A 19,054-nucleotide genomic window follows, 5' to 3' on the forward strand; every position below is an offset into this window, starting at 1 on the left:
TTGAAATTCGCATATTCATTACATCTAGTCGGATATATAGATATATAATAGCTGTTTTCAATGTTCAACAACATAGTGATATAACGTAAAAGTAGACTGTAGCGCTGCAACCTTCTAATGAATATATAATACAAGGACATATTTCTTTTTATACAAAATGTCATACAATCTTATCGATTATCGATAAATATGAGTATGCTGGGAATTTTAAGTGTAAAATTATGATGGTAAAATATGAAATTATAGCAGGGTTGGTTAAGTTAATTTTTTTTTAACTAAGTTAAGTATTGATCGCTATAAATGAAATAAATTTACATTAAGTGTTACGTAAATAAAATATTAATTTATTTGAGAGTTAAGATATTAGTTTTATTAAAGTTAAAAGTTTTATTAAAGTTAAAACGTTAAAATTAAAGTTAAAAATTATGCGAAATTACATACAAATATGAAATATTTTAAGTTAATTCATAGAAAGTAACTATATTTAAGTTACAAATTAACTCAATTAAACTTAATTAAGTTTAGTTAAAATTATAACTTTTTAACTTTTAACTTAACTTTTAACTGAATTAATTTTTCACTTATATCTGTTTTGTTAATTATAATTTATATATAAATTAATAGGTAAATTAATTTTATCTTATTTATCTTATTTTTATTAATTTATCTTTATTATGTCCTTTCTACGACAGTTGAGAAAGAAATATTATCATTAATTATACTCGGCATCATTATATTATTAATATTTTGTTCCAATTGTTACTAACATATGCTCGAAAGTTAAAGAAAACTAATGCATCTTGCATAATTATACGTATTTCTAAAAGTGTTTATTACAAGAAAGAAATAATATCCCTGAAGAAATTTATTACAATGACTTTGGGGAATGTGCAAGTGCCACGTGAAAATAATATTCGTTATTGACGTGTCAAAGATTGTGTTACATTTATACACGCTATTTCCACGTAATCTCGTTCACTAATTAATCACCGAAGAAGACACGAATAGACGAGTACGAATAGACTACTCGTCTATTCGTGTCTTCTTCGGTGATTAATAGCTAACCCGGACAGTCGTAAACATTTGATTTTTTTTGCTTGTATTGTATGTAAAAGATAAATATTACAACATCTACAAAAAAATTTTAATGATATCTCACCGAAAATTGTAAACAAAATATGTCTTCTAATAATTATTGAGAAAGTAATTTTTTTTTCTATTTCTATATATATATAACATAATGGTATGATGTAATATATATATATATATATATATATATATATATCGGATGTTTTTGCACGCATAAATTCTTCCAATGCCCGCCAAACTGAGTTGCATTAAAAAAAAGTTATGCGCAATATAACAGAAGATACTTTTTTTAAAGAGAGTATTTTAATTTACACGGAAAGAATTAGTTGAAACAATAAAATATGTTGATTTATTGAAACGTCGATGTCACAAATATTTGCAAATGATTCAATTGTATTTGTCACTGGTTTCAATAAAATTTATTGTATTGGAAGAACAATATACCGTCTTTGATTGAATGAGATATAATGTTGCATTAAAAATACTTTGAATTGAAATTTCTAAGTTAAGAATTCAATTATAATACAATCATAAGAATTGTAAGTAATAATAATAATAAAATTGTAATAATAATTGTTTTATATTATTTCAATCATAAATAATTTCAAATAATAAATAATTGTTCTACAAAGAAAACACTACGGATACCACTTAGCTAGGTAAGATTGCCGCGATAAAACATTTATTCAGTATTTACCGTTGCTAAATATATACGAGATAAACTATTTGTTCTATTTACCAAATATTACATTGATCATTCAAAACAGAATTATTTATCTAAAAATAATGCAAATTTCATAATTGTAAATTCCAAAGATCTGATTGTTAGTAATTTTAATCGATTTCGAGCTTCTTGAAACTCCCTTCGACACCGAACAAATCCGTCACTGACATTGCCTTGCCCGGACGCAAGGATTCATTGACGCGGCAATTGGCTTCTTCTTCTTTGAACCAAGCGGTATGATCTATCAGTTTATTTATATTTTTCTCGTGTAATTCCAGTATAGGTCCGGCTTTGCCGCCCGCTTCATTTGGGAGCACTTCAAGCGGTATGAATTTCTCTAGGGACTCGGCTGTGGTGTGCATATGGAACTGAAATTTAAATTCAAAAGTTTATCGAAATGGCTGTGAAAAAAAGTATTCCGCACATATGTGCGTAACAGAGTAAATAAAAGATTCCTTTTCTATTGGTTCAAGGTAAAAAGAACGTAATTTAAGCGATATAGCTTTACCGGAAAAATTGATAATTTCCGAGAAAATTTCAACCTAATTCGATTCTTATCTTTCTTGTCTGTAAAGTAAAATCTTAGACTTTGATTCGATCACAGGTAACAATTTTGTTCTTACCATATCCATCAGCTGCTTTTTCATGAAGGGTTTCATCATATTCAAGATAACGTCTATTACGGGAGAAGCGTTCATGAAGTGAAAGCCCCGAAGTCGGACGGGCAGCCCTTCTTGCAGGTAATAAAGGAATTTCTTCAAACCCATGGGGCTCAAACGGCCGGCGTGACCGAAAGAAACGTTGTTCATGTCGAATATTATAACATGACCGTCGCATGTACCTTCCGTGTAGAGCCACAGGTCGATCACCATATTGAGCAATTTCATTGCGTCGTTGTACACAAATTGTGCTGAATCGCTGTCTATTAGTCGTGCATAAATAATTGTATAGCCTTCCTGGGTAGATCCCTCGAAGATCTGGCTCGTCCTGTCGATAAAATGTTCTTTTCTTTCTTTTTTTTCCTCTTTTTAACGAATATTTCTCGTTAATGAATAACTAAATAAAACCGTCCATTTTGTTAATACGTAACATTTCTGAGTGACAAATCGTTAAGCTTGTTTTAACACACAAGAGATATACGTTCACGATGCTAATCGTAAATATACTTACACCGTTTGAGTGGCCTTTTTCAGCTCTTTGTTATTTACAATGTCCCGGTCGTTGAAGAATTCGGGGACGTGGCTCCTGGCAGTGTAGTAAACTTCGATACAGGCTTTCGTCGGTTCGAGTCGGTAGTAATTACTGTGCAAGAACAACGCCAGCATGCTGTCCGATATTTTCGGCAGGTGAGGCTGCTTCTCGCACCATTCTCTTAACGCTTCTACGTCCGCCTCCTTCAACTCGGGATTCTTCTTCAGCTTCTCCTCAAACGACACCGGTTTCATCGTAGCCATATTAACTTATAGAATCACAAAATTCCTCCGACGAAGTAGAATCAAGAGCGTTGAGTCTTATATCTTCGGCTAAATATCATACACACGGAGACTCGTTTCTACGAGCGCCACAACATTATTAGATTTTCTAACTTTTATCCTGGACACAGAGCAACGCTAAGCGCGGATCGCGTGAGTGACGTTTAGTGAAAGGACTGATTGAGATTTGCATTCAGATATAATAGGCCTTTCAAAGTGTGCTGCGCTGAAACGACGGCACAACGTATAGCGTAACAACTTAGTATATTCTAAGGTAACGTGTTATTACGCTCTCATGCATTTTTATGATGAATAGCGTAAAAACATTGCATTATTTTCCGTGTTATCATGGATTATTATAGAACTTCGCTTAATTAGTTTACGAATTATCCTACCGATAAGTTAATATGAATGTTTATACGAAAGTTAAAATGAAGGGAACTCGAGCGTAAAATTATAAATTTCTAGTTGAAAAGTCGTATTTAATACGGCACATGTACAGTTACAAACCTTCTTTCCTAATATTCAATCCGTTATTTGTCTCTTATATTTGTTTTTTTTTAAATTTATTATATGTATAAATAAGTTATCTTTATTGTAACGTTTCTGTGACGATCAGAAAGGAAATGTCATCGTCTCAGTTATGTTTGGCATTTTTACATCACTAACTAATTTTGATCTAATTATTACTAACGGATGCACAACAATTAATGAACATTAATGCATCGTACGTATTTTGAAAGGCGTACGAGTAAAGAATAGCATCTACAAGGAAATCTTAGAATTCTGAGAAACAACGTACAAGCGTCATAGTATCTAAAAATAGTATCTGTCATTGGAAGATCGTGTCGAAGATAGTATTAAGTTTATGAAACACGCTATTTCATCGACACGAAAATGCGATACAGCTTTACCGGAACAAAATTAATAATTTTCGAGAAAAATTAAACCTAACCCGACTCTTAACTTTCTCAGTTGGGAAACAAAATCTTAGGCCTCTATTCGGCCATGTGTATAATAATAATTTCGTTCTTACCATATCCATCAGCTGTTTCTTCACGAAAGGTTTCATCATATTCAAAATAGCGTTTATTATCGGAGGGGCGTTCATAAAGTGAAAATGAAAATGTGTTATATTGTCGACTTGCGATTTCTTCGGTGATTGATTAGTAAGAATGACAGCAAACTTGATGATTTCCAATAAATGGGAATATGAAAACACACTAGCTGGCTATTTGTTCCTACTGTAGGTGAGAAGTAAATATTAAGATTAAGGTGAGAGGTTAAATCTTAAAAAGAACTGAATAATGTTCCGTAGAAAATAGCAAGCAAATGTATTTTTCAACAATTGTAGAGAAAGTTATTTTTTAAAATTTATAATCCTTTATACCAGATATTCATGTACGCATAAATTCTTTCAACGCCCGTCGAACTGATTCTCTTTAAAGGAAAAATGGACAAATGACGCGTAACATAACGGAAAGTGATTGAGAAATACGCGTTATTTATGTATCTAATTGTTTCAATTTTTTTTTTTCACCACTATCTTACTTCTATTGCTGTAAATATTGCGCTTGACGATTGATAGCGACTTATTCTCTCCGTTGACTCCATTGTGTCCTCCAAAAATCATTCGCAAGACTTCTTTCACTCGCTATTAATTCTCGTATGTAACATTCTCTGTCGATTTATTAATAATAAATAAAACTGTATTTCGAGTACGTTTGAACGCTACGTCTTGAATTCTGTTTCATACTTATTACCTGGAACTTGTTTCACATAATTTTCCTTGAATTTTATATATTTATAATTATTATCACAGGACTAATTTTGTTAATAGTCATAGATCAATTGCGAACATGTTGGCTGATTTAATACCGGTTTCATTTCAGCGAAATTAGAGAAGACGATCAACGTTTGAAATCTGCGAGTTTCTAACACGTGCCAACCTGGCGCGCGGCAGCCAGTTGTCCGAATGCCCGGGCAGCGCGTGACATTTATGGTGCTTGTCGTGATAAGCGGTCGCAAATTACCGCTAATACCGAGGGTATTCATCAAAATTAAGTAATTTGAGTTAATTTCGACAAATTCGTCTCTGAATAGGTTAAATAAACGCCAATATAACTAACGTGTTATCTTAAGACAGTTCTATCTGCAACGGGACTTGCAAAATGATCTAGTAAAAAGAACAGTTCTCAGAGAGTGGTTAATTAGCTGTGTAATAATCATAAATCGTTAATGAAGAGATATGGGTCATTCCATGTGATTGGGGTACGCTCAAAAATTAGATTTGATCGAAACCTATGGCAATCGGTAGTACTATTTTAGAAAACATTTGTCGAATTTTTTCGGATTTTTTGACCCACACTATGAGCTTCTATGGCTGTCATAAAATTCGAATTTTTGCTTCGACTACCAGTTTCTTAATTCTCGTCGTCGTCGTCGTGTCAATAAAAAAAATCTGAAACCATTGTAACTTTATAGCATTTTTCTCGTAGGATCTGAAAAAAATATTTATAAAATTTTAGGGGGTAGTTTTCGCCCTTATTTTGAGATTTTAAAGTTTAAAATCGAAATTTCGCAAAGTACGCCACTTTCGATTTTTTTGTTGTTTTTTTTTATTTTATTCCTTTTTAAATTTGCTTTCGATTAAGTCATGTCTCATGATGGTAATCGACCTGGAACAGGCCCAACATAAGGCCCAAAGGCAAAAATCCACCTTTTTACTGTTATATCTCAACCCTCAAGACGGTTGGGCTTGTTCCAGGTCGATTACCATCATGAGACATGACTTAATCGAAAGCAAATTTAACGTCATCTAACTGTGAGCCGCAGGAACTAAGTTTACCACCTAATATATTGAAAAAATGATATCGCTTTACGAAGTGTTTGCTTAATTTTGCTGTTCCCAGTTGTAGACCTGTAAAGGTTACAGGTAAACGTTTTTGTTAATCTACGTAGAGCTTTACAATGGTATATTTAACTTGGAAAATAATAAATCGATTAATTCCCTTATACATATATTATAGAATTGTTTTTAGATTTAGATTTTTTAGTCGTCGTTTATTGGAAGATTCAGTTTTTGAAATTTGCATGAGTTTAGACTTAGATCCTGTTGAACTTTGTACTGTTGTTTATTAGTTAATAGTTTTTCTTCCATTCTATCGCAAATTTTATAAATCTAATACATTTACAAGTGGTAGATTTGCTAACACATCACGAGCGCTTGTCTCAAAGATACTTTTTTAAAAACGTAATTCTCTTAGACTAGCCCCTCAGATTGTGGTTTACTTTAAAATGATGAAAACATCATGAGGATCGTTTTCGACGACTTTACTATTTCTTTCTTTTCAAGTTTCGATTAGTTATACGTTTCTTAAAGATATATTTATTCGGATATGATAGTTATAAGAAAACTCGTAATTGCCAAGCGTATTTATATATTTGTTGTCCATATGTATTTATTTATAATGAATATAAAAATTTTAACAGTTTTCACCTGTACATTCTTATAAGACTTTTTCAATATTCACCGTTGTCAAATACATACGGGACAGATTATATTCAGATATGTTCCATTTACTAGATATTATATTGATCTTTCGAAATAGGATTGTCTATCTAAAAAAAAAAATGCAAATTTTGTGGACATAAATCCCAAAGATCTAAAAAAAATTCCCAAAGCTGTTCGATTTTAGTCGATTTCGAGCTTCTTGAAACTTCCTTCGGCGCCGAACAGATCCGTCGCCGTCTTCGCTTTGCCGGGTCGCAAAGATTCATTGACGCGGCAATTGGCCTCTTCTTCTTTGAACCACGCTGCTTTGTCTGCCATATATTTGACATTTTTGTCGCTTAATTCGAGTATAGGCCCGGCTTTGCCACCCGCTTCGTTCGGGAGGACCTCGAGCGGTATGAATTTCTGCACAGACTCGGCTGTGGTATGCATATGGAACTGAAATTTAAATTTCAATTATCAAATGACCGTGAAAAAATATTTCACAGGTACGACAAATGTAACGAGAAAGTAAATATAAAATTCCTTTTTCTATCTGTTTAAATTAAGAAGAATGTAATCCAAGCGATACAGCTTTACCGGAAAAATTGATAATTTCCGAGAAAATTTCAACCTAATTCGATTCTTATCTTTCTTGTCTGTAAAGTAAAATCTTAGACTTTGATTCGATCACAGGTAACAATTTTGTTCTTACCATATCCATCAGCTGCTTTTTCATGAAGGGTTTCATCATATTCAAGATAACGTCTATTACGGGAGAAGCGTTCATGAAGTGAAAGCCCCGAAGTCGGACGGGCAGCCCTTCTTGCAGGTAATAAAGGAATTTCTTCAAACCCATGGGGCTCAAACGGCCGGCGTGACCGAAAGAAACGTTGTTCATGTCGAATATTATAACATGACCGTCGCATGTACCTTCCGTGTAGAGCCACAGGTCGATCACCATATTGAGCAATTTCATTGCGTCGTTGTACACAAATTGTGCCGGATCGTTGTCTATCAGTCTTCCATAAATAATTTTGTAGCCTTCCCGAGTAGTTCCTTCTAAGATCTGATTTGTCCTATTGATGAAATTATACTTTTTTCCTTTTTTTTTCAAGGGTATTTTCCGTTAATAGACAAATAAATAAATGAATAATAAAATCGTTCTTTTGTGTTACGCGTGTGCGCAACATTTCTAAATAATACATCGTTATGCTCGATTTGTCATACAAGAGTGTCGCCGGTTACGATGCTAATTGGTCGGAAGTAAACATACTTACACCGTTTGAGAAGCCTTTTTCAACTCTTTGTTATTCACGAGGTCCCGGTCGTTATAGAACTCGGGGACATGGCTCCTGACTGTGTAGAATGTATCGATACTGGCTTTCGTCGGCTCGAGTCGGTAATAGTTGCTGTGTAAGAATAACGCCAGCATGCTGTCCGATATCTTCGGCAAGTGAGGCTGCTTCTCGCACCATTCTCGCAGCATTTGTATGTCCGCCTCCTTCAACTCGGGATTCTTCTTCAGCTCGTCCTCGAACGACACCAATTTTATCTCGGCCATATTCACTTAGAATCACAAAGCTCTTACAAAGCAAGATCGTTGAGTCAGTGTGAAATCTTCGGTAAAATTTAATAAAATATTACACCCAACGTAGATTTTGATACTTACATGTGAATTTTTCTTTCACCTATTTTGGACGCAAACGGCGCAGAGGATGGAGTGTACAAGGACTGTACTCAACGTCTTGACAAACACTGACTGAAAGTCATATCAGATGTAATCGGCCTTTTAAAGGCTGTGTCGCTGAAATAGCAACATACATAGCGTGACAAATGCTGAACCTTGTATAGTGATTATATTGTGATTTCCACGATACGTAATATGAGAATTTCGCTGACGTTCCATTTTATCAAAGTGCCACATAATCCTATTGATTGGCGTATATAATTAATAAACGGACAAGTTCATGGTTTGTTGATTCTTATTGAATATTTATTATGCCTTTGCATAGCGAGAATCATATGAGGCGAGAAACGTAAAAGTGAAATAGTCGATGTTATTTCTATTTTACTAATTTTGATAATTGATTCGTTCGTATGTGATTATCGTTTTAGCGAAGTAACACAATAAAGGATTAGAATGTGAAATTATAATTGGATTACAGTATTCAGTACTACGCATATGCGGCGACATTGTTACAAACGATCTATCTTAACGTTTCACATGGGAAATTCATTAATTGTCAATTATATTTGTTTTTTAAATTTATTTTTTACTTATAAATATTAGGTTGGGGAAAAAGAAATCCATTATTTTTACGTGAACTTCAAAACTTTATTTAACATGTTTCGGATTGTCCGATTTGGGTCAAATATGCACCGTTTTGTTTTATAATTTGTTGCCATTTTAAAGGTAGCTTCATAATGCCTCTCATAGAAGTCTTGGTCCCTATTGGCGAAAAACTCTAGTAATCGATTTTCACAATCTTCTCTTGATGCCAATTTCTTATCACTAAGGAAATTTTGCAATGCAAGAAAAACATGGTAATCGCTTGGTGCCAGATTATATGGTGGATGCATCAAAACTTCCCAACCAAGCTTCCGGAGTTTTTGGCGAGTCACTATAGACATGTTTGTTCTGATGGAACACAATACCTCTCCTGTTGGCCAATTCTGGCCGTTTCTGGTCAATCGCTAGCTTCAAACGGTCCAGTTGTTGACAGTAGAGATCCGAATTTAGTGTTTGGCCATATGGAAGCAACTCATAATAAATGATTCCTTTCCAGTCCCACCAAATGCACAGCAGAACTTTCCTGGCCGTTGGTTTGGCCACCGTTTGAGCTGCTTCACCGCGCTTTGACCACGATCGTTTTCGCAATGTTGTCGACCCATTTTTCATCCCCAGTCACCATTAAGAAATGGGTCGATTTCATTCCGTTTGGCCAAGGCTTCGCAGATGGATCCATCATGTTTCTTTGTGTTAATTGGTGTGGCATCCAAACATCGAGTTTCTTTTTGTATCCAGCTTTGTGCAAATGGTTTAAAACTGTTTTATGGTCGATCTTGAGCTCCTGGGCGATGCTACGACTGCTAACATGCCGGTCGATTATTTCTGTGATTTTATCGACATTTTCGACGATGAGCCTACCTGTGCATCTTTAACATCAAAAGAACGGAATCGACGAAACCAAAATTGCACGTAATTGGCTGTTACAGTATCGGCACCATATACCATTCACAATTACAGCCGCCTGGCTTGCATTTTCGCCTTTATCAAAGAAAAACTGTAAAATGTACCGAATTTTCTCTTTGTTGACTTCCATTTTTAACACCCTGTAACTCACAACTGAATGGACCAAACAAAAAACAACAAAAGAATTTTTTTAGTGCGAAATGTCACTTTTCCAACGAGCATAAATCTGAAATTGTTTGATCGATACTTTACGAGATATCGATCACTACAACCATCTACCGAAAAAATAATGGATTTCTTTTTCCCCAACCTAATATATTACTTTCATTACGATATTATTGTGCCACTTCTATGACACAGTCGAGGAAGAAACATCATCATCTGTTGTGTTCGGTATTGTTATATTACCAACATTTCGATTCAACTGTTACCAGCACGTACGCAAATGTTAACGAAGATCAAATGCATCCTGCATGACCGCGCGAATTTCTAAAAATATTCATTACAAGAAATAAATGACAACTGTGGAGGAAATTTGTTAGAATGACTTTGGGAAACGTGCAAATGTCATGTAGAAGTAATATTCGTCACTAGCGTGTCGAAGATTGCATTGTGTTAATATATGATATTTAGACGAGCTGAGAACAATGTATTGTTTTGCTGAATCGTGACTCGTTTGAAAATTCAGTCTGTAGGATTGATAATCGTGAATACACAAACTTCGACGAACGTGATTACAAGGAAACATGGAGTTCATAACCTTGGTCCTGTGCGATTTCTTCCTGTCTCCAAATTTGAAAATTTGATGGGAAAGAATCCTCGTCAAATGAGGAAGTCATCGTCGCCGTCAATAAGTATTTTACAGGTTTAGAGCTTACTTTTCCGACGGTATTAAAAAAATTGGAAATTCGCTGGAAGCGTATCGCTCTTGATGGAGATTATGTTGAGAAGTAAAGGCGATTTTCTTAAAAAAAAAATGTCTTTTACTTGCTTTTTTACCAGATTTATCAAACAACTCTCATATATCCCGGTATAATTGAATTAAGGAGGGAGGGAGAAGGTAGCGAGGGAGATGGAGGGACAGGGGGAATTTAAGTTTTTAGCAATCTACAGTTTTATAAAGATATATTTAACTTCGAAAATAATAATTTGTTAATTCGCCCTTGCCCATCTGTCTAAATTATATTATTTGTCTAAAAATTTAGGTTCTTGAAATTAATACGATTTTAGATTCAGATATTGTAAACATTCCCAAAAACCTTTTTATTTGAATTTGTTACTGACCTAGCATTTTAGATGTTGATTGAATAAATTTTATGATACACATAAATACGATATAGTAACACGTATACTATTCTTGTTAAAAACAGGGACTATTCTTTACCTGGAGACTAAGACAAAAGAGGGATATGAGATAATATTAGGACGCCTTTTCGACACGGACGTTTCGCATTTTTCTTTTAGTGAAACAATGAGTGCCGGTCTTATGATGTACGATGAATTTTTGTGGTCTAACGGATCGAAGCCGGGATTCATCGTTATCCTTGATGGTGCAGGCACAACAATTGGGCATGTGGGACTCATAAACTTAACGGTGTTGAAGAAATGTTTGTTATACATCCAAGACACTATACCAATGCGTTTAAAGGGAATCTACGTAATAAATGTGTCGCTAGTGGTTAAGACGACATTAAATTTGATGAAACCTTTCATCAAGGCAGAATTGATGAATTTGGCAAAATAACTTGTAATTCTTCTAACAAATTGTTTATAATTGAAATTATCGAATACCAGCAACTCGGCGAGCTCACTCAGGACACCACTTCTCTACGCGACGTTAGACTTTCAATGTTGCACTCGACGACCGATCGCATGCGAGTTGGACTGTCACAAAAAATTGTTGTTAAGATAGAACGCTTCAAGAAATACGTATGGAGGATATTCGAGGGATATAAGTGTAGGAAGTGCGTATTGTCGTAAGAAATATGTATAATCTCAAGGAACACATAAAAAAAGTATTACCTTATATTGCGAATATCTCAGCTACTGAATAGCCAATCATTTTAAAATTGCGTCAACACCTATGTCATATTCAAACAAATTTATATACATATAACAAGTTTTAACGAATTTTTAAAAAACTCGCTTTATGCTACAACTATCTCAACTACCTGTAGAAGCTCAAGATTTGTTTACTCTAACTGAGAAATTTTAGTTTCTTCGGTAGCAGTTTGGTTGTTTACGCTTATTTTGCATTTGTTCGATAAAATTACAGAAAGATGACTAATCGAACTGCATAAGTTCGTTGTATTTAGAAAAATGATTTAGTAGCTAAATCTCATCTTCTGATCCGAATTTTATTGTTATTGCTAAAAGTTGACTATTAAAGGTCAAATGTATTTGCTGCGAGGTAATGTAGAGCGAGGCTGGTCGGACAACTTTTAAACTGTTATAAATTTTTTCATAATTATGACAAATAAGTGAAAATTGACTTAGAGGATCACATGTTTATTCAGGTCATTAATTAAATACACATCGATCTTAAATATATTTTATAAATAAGAAAACGTTCGGCTTGAGTACAAAAAATCAGTGACTCAACGTACCTCACTTTTGGGGCATGTTGAGCCACTTCTAGAGGTAATTTGAATCATAAAGGCACACAAGTTTTCGCGAAGTGATTTTACAATCAGGCATTTCTAGAATGTTTCAAGAAGTCTCAGGGTGAAACTTTTTCAAAGTTAGGCCAAATTTATTATTATCTAAACGAGAAAACGGTTGTCACGTCTTATGCAATCGGTTCGCAATCCTAATTTGTGGATCTAGCTTGTTGACTCTCGCAATGGCTACACCGAAAACTGAGCCGGGCAACGTCAGATTTAACAAAACAAATCCAATTACCAACAAAGGGACGTTTCATTTAAGACATCAGATTACAAGGAGTTAGTTGGTACATTTGGCCCAACTAGCTCCATACCGATGTCGGATGAAATATTATGTTTTAACTAGAAGACTATAAATAAAATAGCAATATAAACGTTAAAATGCACAATAATTACACAACAGTAAAAATGCACAATAATTACTTATGTCAAAGAAATTTACTTGGTTTCCGAAAGTTGACTTTAATTACCACGTAGACCAAAAGTAATAACTAATTAGTGATTTTGATTTTATTAATAACAATCTTCTTTACTAATTACAATCTTTATCACTCGGCATATCAATTATATGTTCTCATTGTGGATATTTATAAATTTCTGTAACGTTCCACAAGTCAAATTATCATTTTAATGAAATAAATAGCCAGAAGCATTTCCCTTTCCTCGAATTCGTTATTTATCTAGCAGTACGTTTTGTAATTAGTACATCGTCAGATCGACTTAATCGATTTCTAGTTTTTTGAAACTACCGTCTATTCCAAACAGATCATTAGATGTCTTACTTTCGCCGATCCGTAATGATTCGTTCACGCGATTATTTTTTTCGTCTTGCAAAAACCATTCTTGAAAGTTCTCGATTTTTTTTAATTTTGCGTTTTTAAGTTCCTCTAATGTGCCTGCTTTCCCACCAAGCTCGTTAGGTAATGCTTCTATTGGAAAATATTCGCTCGCACTTTGCAAAGATGTGTGAAAGTGTATCTGAAAAAAGGCATTATTTAATATCGTATGTCTCTCATTCAACGGAATTCTCTAGTAGATTAAAGAGATTAATAAGCAATAACACTGCTAATTTAATATTACATCTATTCTAATATTTAATGTAATCCCAGTAACCAAATAATCATTAACACAACGTTATCATTTGTTAAAAAAGTTTGAAAGATTTTTACCAAATTTATCAGTTCATCCTTGATTAAAGGTTTCATCATATTATACATTTTTTCGACCATTGGCGACATATTTATCATATGAACTCCTTTGAGGCGCATTGGCATAGCATTTTGGACGTAATATAGTATTTTCTTCATAGTTACTAAGTTCATACGTCCCATATGTCCCATTGCGAAGCCTGTGACATCACTGACAAAGATTTGTCCCAATGTCGATCCGTGAGTCCAAAGATATTCCTCGTACGACATAAAATTAGCATTTGCTGATTCATTGTAGAAGAAATGCGTAGGATCCACGTCGATAAGTCGAGAAAATATTATGCTATATCCCTCCTTTGTTTTAGCCTCTAGTTGAAAGTTGGTTCTTTTTTTTAACAAGCATAAATAAGGTCATTTATAAAAACTTCTAACAAAAATGTAAATTATATAATTACAACTATATAAGGATTCAAAATTAATATTTATTTGTATGCTAAGGGTTAAGATTAATATAGATGATACATATATTATCATCAATAAATTATCTGTGGAATGATGGATGATACATAGATGGATGATACACGGACAATGGATGATACATATATTATCATCAATAAATTATCTGTGGAATGATGGATGATACATGGATGGATGATACATAGACAATGGATAATACATATATTATCATCAATAAATTATCTGTGGAAATATTTCTTTTATGTTCAAAATACCGAAACTTGAACTTATTACAACAAATTTATCTTAATAAACTGTTATTATTGAATTAGCTGCTTTTATTGAATTTGAATGTAACGCTCATTATTTTTACGCAAAAATATTTTCATTATACAAGGTGAATTCGTTTTTCCGTCTTTTAAGGGGAAAAATGATTTGTGTTTAATATTTTATATTTTTAATAATAACATGTAATATAATTCATAAATAATGTTTAATGCGTCAACGCGCAATGCCGTAACGCGCTACAGTGCATTATCTATATGCATCTATATGCATTAACGAATACAGGTGTGACATGTCTGCACATCGGACGATTTGTTTCCGAGTGACTCGCAGTCAAAAGTGCAGTAAATATAATTTTGTGATCAATTTTATCTGTACTACGAAAAAAATATGTACATAGACAGATCTTATCAGAGCTACTTCCTCCATTTCAATAACAGATGTAAAGATATCGCGGCTAATTATCAATCGATCACATCAGGAATTGCTTAAAAAGATATTAATTTCTAATTTCTTGAAATGAGAGACAAAATTTTGAAATTTGACTGACAGAATTTCTAATAAGACTATATAATATGTTTTCATATGTAACATCATTCGATAAAAATCGAGTTCTTCTTCCTCCCATGAGAAATTGAAAAAGATTCTAAAAATAAATGTAAACCAACATAACCCGTATCTCAGCGTTTTACGAGATCAAGTCGTTTTCATTTCTTAAATGTCAATTATTCTGCACAACGTGGCTCACGTCAACCAATAAGAAATCAGCTTATTTTTCGACCTTGCTCGGGCAAATTTTCCAGATCCGCGAACCGCTCTCTTATCGAGAAACGGGTAGTGGGGAGACAGCTCTCAGTAGGTGAGGCCTTGCCACGTCTCGGCTACTTTCAGAGAGCAGAATGCAGCAGAGCTAGTTTCCGAATCTTTTTTCATTTGGATTTTTTTCCACCAAATTTAGGTGACTTCAGTGACGAACATGGTGAACGTTTTCACCAAGACATTGCGACCATTGAGCAAACGACCAAGATTCTTAACAAAATCTGTGGAAAACTTGGAAAATGAATGGAAATCTAAAAAAAAATAATATAAATCAGTTCCTTTTTTTGTGTAAATATTATAGGATTTTCAACTTTACCGACTCAGTATCACCATATTCGGATTCAGCGGACAATTGTACCCGGAAAAACATCAATTACTTGAATAAACAAATTAACATATAATTATTAATAATTAACATATAATAATTTAGAACAGTTTTAAAAAATCAACATGAGACGAATATGATAAATAAATAACTGCATAAAAAAAAACGTAAACGACTTGATCTGGTAAGACGCTGAGACACGGGTATGATTTTTTATATTTAGTTGTTGAATCTATTTGAATTTCTCATGGAGGGAACTTGTGTTGTACTTATTGTAATAAATCACTTATGAATATATTATTTAGATAAATATCAAGAAATTTTATGCTCACATGACATTGAAAGTGTCTCGTAATCGTTTCACTTTCCGTATGTCCCTGTTGGAAAATAATTCTGGCGCGTGAGTTCTACAAGTATAATAATTCTCGATCGTACTTTTCGTCGGTTCTATATGATAGTAATTGCTGTGTAGAAATACGGCGAGCTCCACGTCCTGGATTTTCGGCAGATGTGCTTGTTTTTCGCACCATTCTCTGAGAATCCGTATATCCGATAACTTTAGTTCTGGATTTTTCCTCAGTTCTTCTTCGAAAGTAATGCACTTTATCGAAGACATCACTTAAGACTCGTATTTTCCTTCAAGTTTTTCTCGTACTTCACTGTCATAAGATTGATCTCTATCAATGATTACCGCAGATGAGCATTTGTTTATCAGACTCCATCTTTTATTATTCATCTTGATAAAAATTAACTACTATTAATAACTCTTCGTTAAATTGTGTAATAATGATGCAAATCTATTTGATCAATGACTGTTTTCTTTATAAGAAAGGAAATCCGTCATGTCGTATACTCACTTGACCGTAGTGTTTCGACGTTAATAGTGAACTGTTCGCTACTGCCATATTATTCGTGATTGCGTAACCGTATTTCTCTTGAAGTTTGCCTTGTATGACATATATGATCGGTTTTTCCCAGCCTGGAAATTCGTATGATTCATTTCAACGTATATATTGTACATATATATTTTTCGCGTTGCTAAAATAAATGAAAATGCTCAATGACGGATCTATATCCGCGTGTTATGTATAACGCATGTGTTATATAACAGTTATATTATTGAGTAGGAAATTATTAGCAATTATGTAACTGTAATTTGATGTTTGCTGGGATATAATGTATGCGCGTCATTCTTTCCAGTAGACCAATTCAATAATCTGTTATTCAAACTAGTTATTCAAAGAATATATTGATGAGGCATGATTGCTTCTGGTCGATTTCCGTGCGAAGGAAGTTTATATTTTTATATATTTTGATCAGATTATAATAGACTTTTACTTTAAAGGGACTATCGAGGGAGATAATCATTCATAGAAATCTTCCAGTCTTCGATATTGTATCTTGGCAATAATTAGACTTGACATTAATGTTCCGTAGATGAGTAATTAGTTGTTTGTATTAGATATTTGTGTAGATATTTTATAAAATCAATTAGATATTTGTGTAGATATTTTATAAAATCAACATAAGAAATATTAATGTGGCTTTATTGCAATTTTTTACACATAAAATTTTGTTATTCCGCTTAATTTTTGTTTCCTCATATAGTGCTGGAAAGTACTTTTAATAACGTGCCACAAATCCAAACAAAAGATAGCAGAGTGACGTCAGAGGATGTCTTATTGACAGCAATTTGACATCCTCCGACGTTATTGTGCTACCTGGGAATATATTATACGTGAGAAATATTCTGAAAAATATAAGGAATCTCTAATATAAGGAATTTTGGGAAATGAATTGATTGAACATCAGTCGGATTGGAAGTTCGACGGCTTGTTATAAATTTTCAAATATGTGTTTTCTCACTTCAACTTATTGCATCAGTTCAGCAGTGCAGCTATAAAGAATAGACCATACATATCTAGCATTCTACGATAACACACGTCCACTCACATCGATCGATGCCTAAAATTTTTCCGCTGGGCCACCAAATAGAAAATTGTATTAAATCAACCAATCAACAATGTAGGCTGTCGGATCCCGTCCGTATCAAAGTTTGTTCATAAAGATGTTTCCCTATATTCGTAATTCCCTATATTATGAATTCTCTAGATTATTTTAGATGTAATATAATGGATTGCTAACCGGACTTTTTACGGTAGGCAGGTTCTACTTAACATTCGCACCCAGCACAGATCTCCTAAGGACATCCTTAAGGTGTCCTGAGGATGTCCCAATGTTCTAAGGGCGTCCACAGAACATCCCATGAGATATCGTTGTTTGGATAACGACACGCATCATTCTATCTTTATTTACCATCCAGAATTAAATTATTCTGCAATAGCATTCTCATCGAATATGTTGCCAATCTGCTGGTACATTGCTAACATTTTGCATACTGATTATATATTCAAGTTGTTTAGCATTACAACCGTTACGTTTAGCGTTTAACTGTTAGAGACCTAAATGTGCAACGAAAATTGGCAGTGATCCGTCTTATTCATAATATAGCATAAGCTTATAAAAACTCGTTGGGGATACAAAACAACACCAGATGATTTTTCACGTTAAAAACATTAGTCAAGTGTGGTAAAAGTTCGTGTTATGAATATAAGATTATAATAAGTTTGAATAAAATTATATGTGCCCACTACTTAGTAAATACTAAGTAACATTTACATTACATATGATATTGATAGAAATGTCCAGAAAAATAGGCAGCGTAACAATTATTAAACATTTAATACTCATATTTACAGTTTATAATTAACATATATAGTTAACATAACATTTATATAGTTATATATTTTTTCCAATTATATATAGTTTTCCCATTATATATAGTTTCCAATTATATAGTTAATTATATAGTTATATTATAGTTAATAACGTTTATTATAAATGAAATAAACATTTTAAATTATATTTGCGCAAAGGTTTCTTTCCTTGTCATTAACTTAGCACTATATGATACTTATATATCTCAAAATTGACTTAATCGATTTCTACTTGTCTAAAACTACCTTCCACGCCGAACAAATCACTAGATGTCTTACTATTACCGATCCGTAGTGACTCGTTCACGCGATGATTCTTTTCGTCTTCCAGAAACCATTCGTGAAAGTTCTCGATCTTCTGCAACTGCGTTTTCCATAATTCCTGTATCGGACCTGCTTTCCCACCACATTCGTTGGGCAATATTTTTATTGGAATGTATTTGTTCACGTTTTCCAACGACGAATGAACATATACCTGTAAAAAGATATTATCAACATTATATATGTTCCATTCAATAAATTTCCATGGAAAACTTTAACAAAACAAACCCTTGGTGTGATATAATTTTGCAGGTATATTTCGCGCTATTTCCCTCCCCCCCCCCCC

The 19,054-nt window shown here is 33.5% G+C and overlaps 4 protein-coding genes across 9 annotated transcripts in view; all 4 read right to left on the bottom strand.

Moving 5' to 3' along the window:
- Window positions 1-1,923: 1,923 nt before the first annotated feature.
- Window positions 1,924-3,453, bottom strand: LOC106750118 (alpha-tocopherol transfer protein-like). Its single transcript, XM_014630224.1, has 3 exons — window positions 2,984-3,453; window positions 2,437-2,800; window positions 1,924-2,181 (listed from the first exon to the last, which is right to left on the bottom strand). The coding sequence occupies exons 1-3, from the start codon at window positions 3,265-3,267 to the stop codon at window positions 1,924-1,926; spliced, it is 906 nt and encodes a 301-aa protein (XP_014485710.1). The 5' UTR covers window positions 3,268-3,453.
- A 3,307-nt stretch (window positions 3,454-6,760) lies between these two features.
- Window positions 6,761-11,781, bottom strand: LOC106750096 (alpha-tocopherol transfer protein-like). Of its 4 annotated transcripts, XM_014630187.1 has the most exons (5): window positions 11,766-11,781; window positions 8,451-8,540; window positions 8,059-8,364; window positions 7,494-7,857; window positions 6,980-7,237 (listed from the first exon to the last, which is right to left on the bottom strand). In XM_014630187.1, exons 3-5 carry the CDS (start codon window positions 8,340-8,342, stop codon window positions 6,980-6,982), a joined length of 906 nt encoding a protein of 301 aa, XP_014485673.1. In that variant the 5' UTR covers window positions 8,343-8,364; window positions 8,451-8,540; window positions 11,766-11,781. The 4 variants fall into 4 exon arrangements, with proteins under 4 accessions (XP_014485682.1, XP_014485698.1, XP_014485673.1 ...); XM_014630196.1 differs by lacking the exon at window positions 11,766-11,781 and having other exon boundaries at window positions 6,761-7,237; window positions 8,451-8,556; XM_014630212.1 differs by lacking the exon at window positions 11,766-11,781 and having other exon boundaries at window positions 6,761-7,237; window positions 8,059-8,312.
- A 722-nt stretch (window positions 11,782-12,503) lies between these two features.
- Window positions 12,504-16,578, bottom strand: LOC106750159 (alpha-tocopherol transfer protein-like). Of its 3 annotated transcripts, XM_014630308.1 has the most exons (5): window positions 16,528-16,578; window positions 16,003-16,329; window positions 13,807-14,170; window positions 13,420-13,615; window positions 12,504-13,317 (listed from the first exon to the last, which is right to left on the bottom strand). In XM_014630308.1, exons 2-5 carry the CDS (start codon window positions 16,284-16,286, stop codon window positions 13,310-13,312), a joined length of 852 nt encoding a protein of 283 aa, XP_014485794.1. In that variant the 5' UTR covers window positions 16,287-16,329; window positions 16,528-16,578; the 3' UTR covers window positions 12,504-13,309. The 3 variants fall into 3 exon arrangements, with proteins under 3 accessions (XP_014485794.1, XP_014485781.1, XP_014485788.1); XM_014630302.1 differs by lacking the exon at window positions 12,504-13,317 and having other exon boundaries at window positions 13,358-13,615; XM_014630295.1 differs by lacking the exon at window positions 16,528-16,578 and having other exon boundaries at window positions 12,504-13,615; window positions 16,003-16,286.
- Window positions 16,579-18,608: 2,030 nt separating this feature from the next.
- The window catches only part of LOC106749020 (alpha-tocopherol transfer protein-like), a 1,958-nt gene continuing 1,512 nt past the window's right edge, over window positions 18,609-19,054 (bottom strand). The window contains exon 3 of the mRNA XM_014628050.1: window positions 18,609-18,922. Coding sequence (XP_014483536.1) covers window positions 18,665-18,922 — 258 coding nt within the window. The 3' untranslated portion in view covers window positions 18,609-18,664. The remainder of the gene's footprint in view (window positions 18,923-19,054) is intronic.

This window comes from Dinoponera quadriceps, unplaced genomic scaffold, assembly GCF_001313825.1.
Source record: "Dinoponera quadriceps isolate SergipeBrazil2010 unplaced genomic scaffold, ASM131382v1 scaffold37, whole genome shotgun sequence".
NCBI lineage: Eukaryota > Metazoa > Arthropoda > Insecta > Hymenoptera > Formicidae > Dinoponera > Dinoponera quadriceps.

What these genes read in the sequence shown, in the direction of transcription:
- LOC106750118 (XM_014630224.1), bottom strand. Translation starts at nt 3,267, where the DNA reads ATGGCTACGATGAAACCGGTGTCGTTTGAGGAGAAGCTGAAGAAGAAT. An exon ending in AAAAAGGCCACTCAAACGGT is followed by an intron (nt 2,801 to 2,983) that starts GTAAGTATATTT and finishes TTTTATCGACAG; the next exon opens with GACGAGCCAGATCTTCGAGG. An exon ending in AAAAGCAGCTGATGGATATG is followed by an intron (nt 2,182 to 2,436) that starts GTAAGAACAAAA and finishes TTTAAATTTCAG; the next exon opens with TTCCATATGCACACCACAGC.
- LOC106750096 (XM_014630196.1), bottom strand. Translation starts at nt 8,342, where the DNA reads ATGGCCGAGATAAAATTGGTGTCGTTCGAGGACGAGCTGAAGAAGAAT. An exon ending in AAAAAGGCTTCTCAAACGGT is followed by an intron (nt 7,858 to 8,058) that starts GTAAGTATGTTT and finishes TTTCATCAATAG; the next exon opens with GACAAATCAGATCTTAGAAG. An exon ending in AAAAGCAGCTGATGGATATG is followed by an intron (nt 7,238 to 7,493) that starts GTAAGAACAAAA and finishes TTTAAATTTCAG; the next exon opens with TTCCATATGCATACCACAGC.
- LOC106750159 (XM_014630295.1), bottom strand. Translation starts at nt 16,286, where the DNA reads ATGTCTTCGATAAAGTGCATTACTTTCGAAGAAGAACTGAGGAAAAAT. An exon ending in CGAGACACTTTCAATGTCAT is followed by an intron (nt 14,171 to 16,002) that starts GTGAGCATAAAA and finishes GTTAAAAAAAAG; the next exon opens with AACCAACTTTCAACTAGAGG. An exon ending in AGGATGAACTGATAAATTTG is followed by an intron (nt 13,616 to 13,806) that starts GTAAAAATCTTT and finishes GCCTTTTTTCAG; the next exon opens with ATACACTTTCACACATCTTT.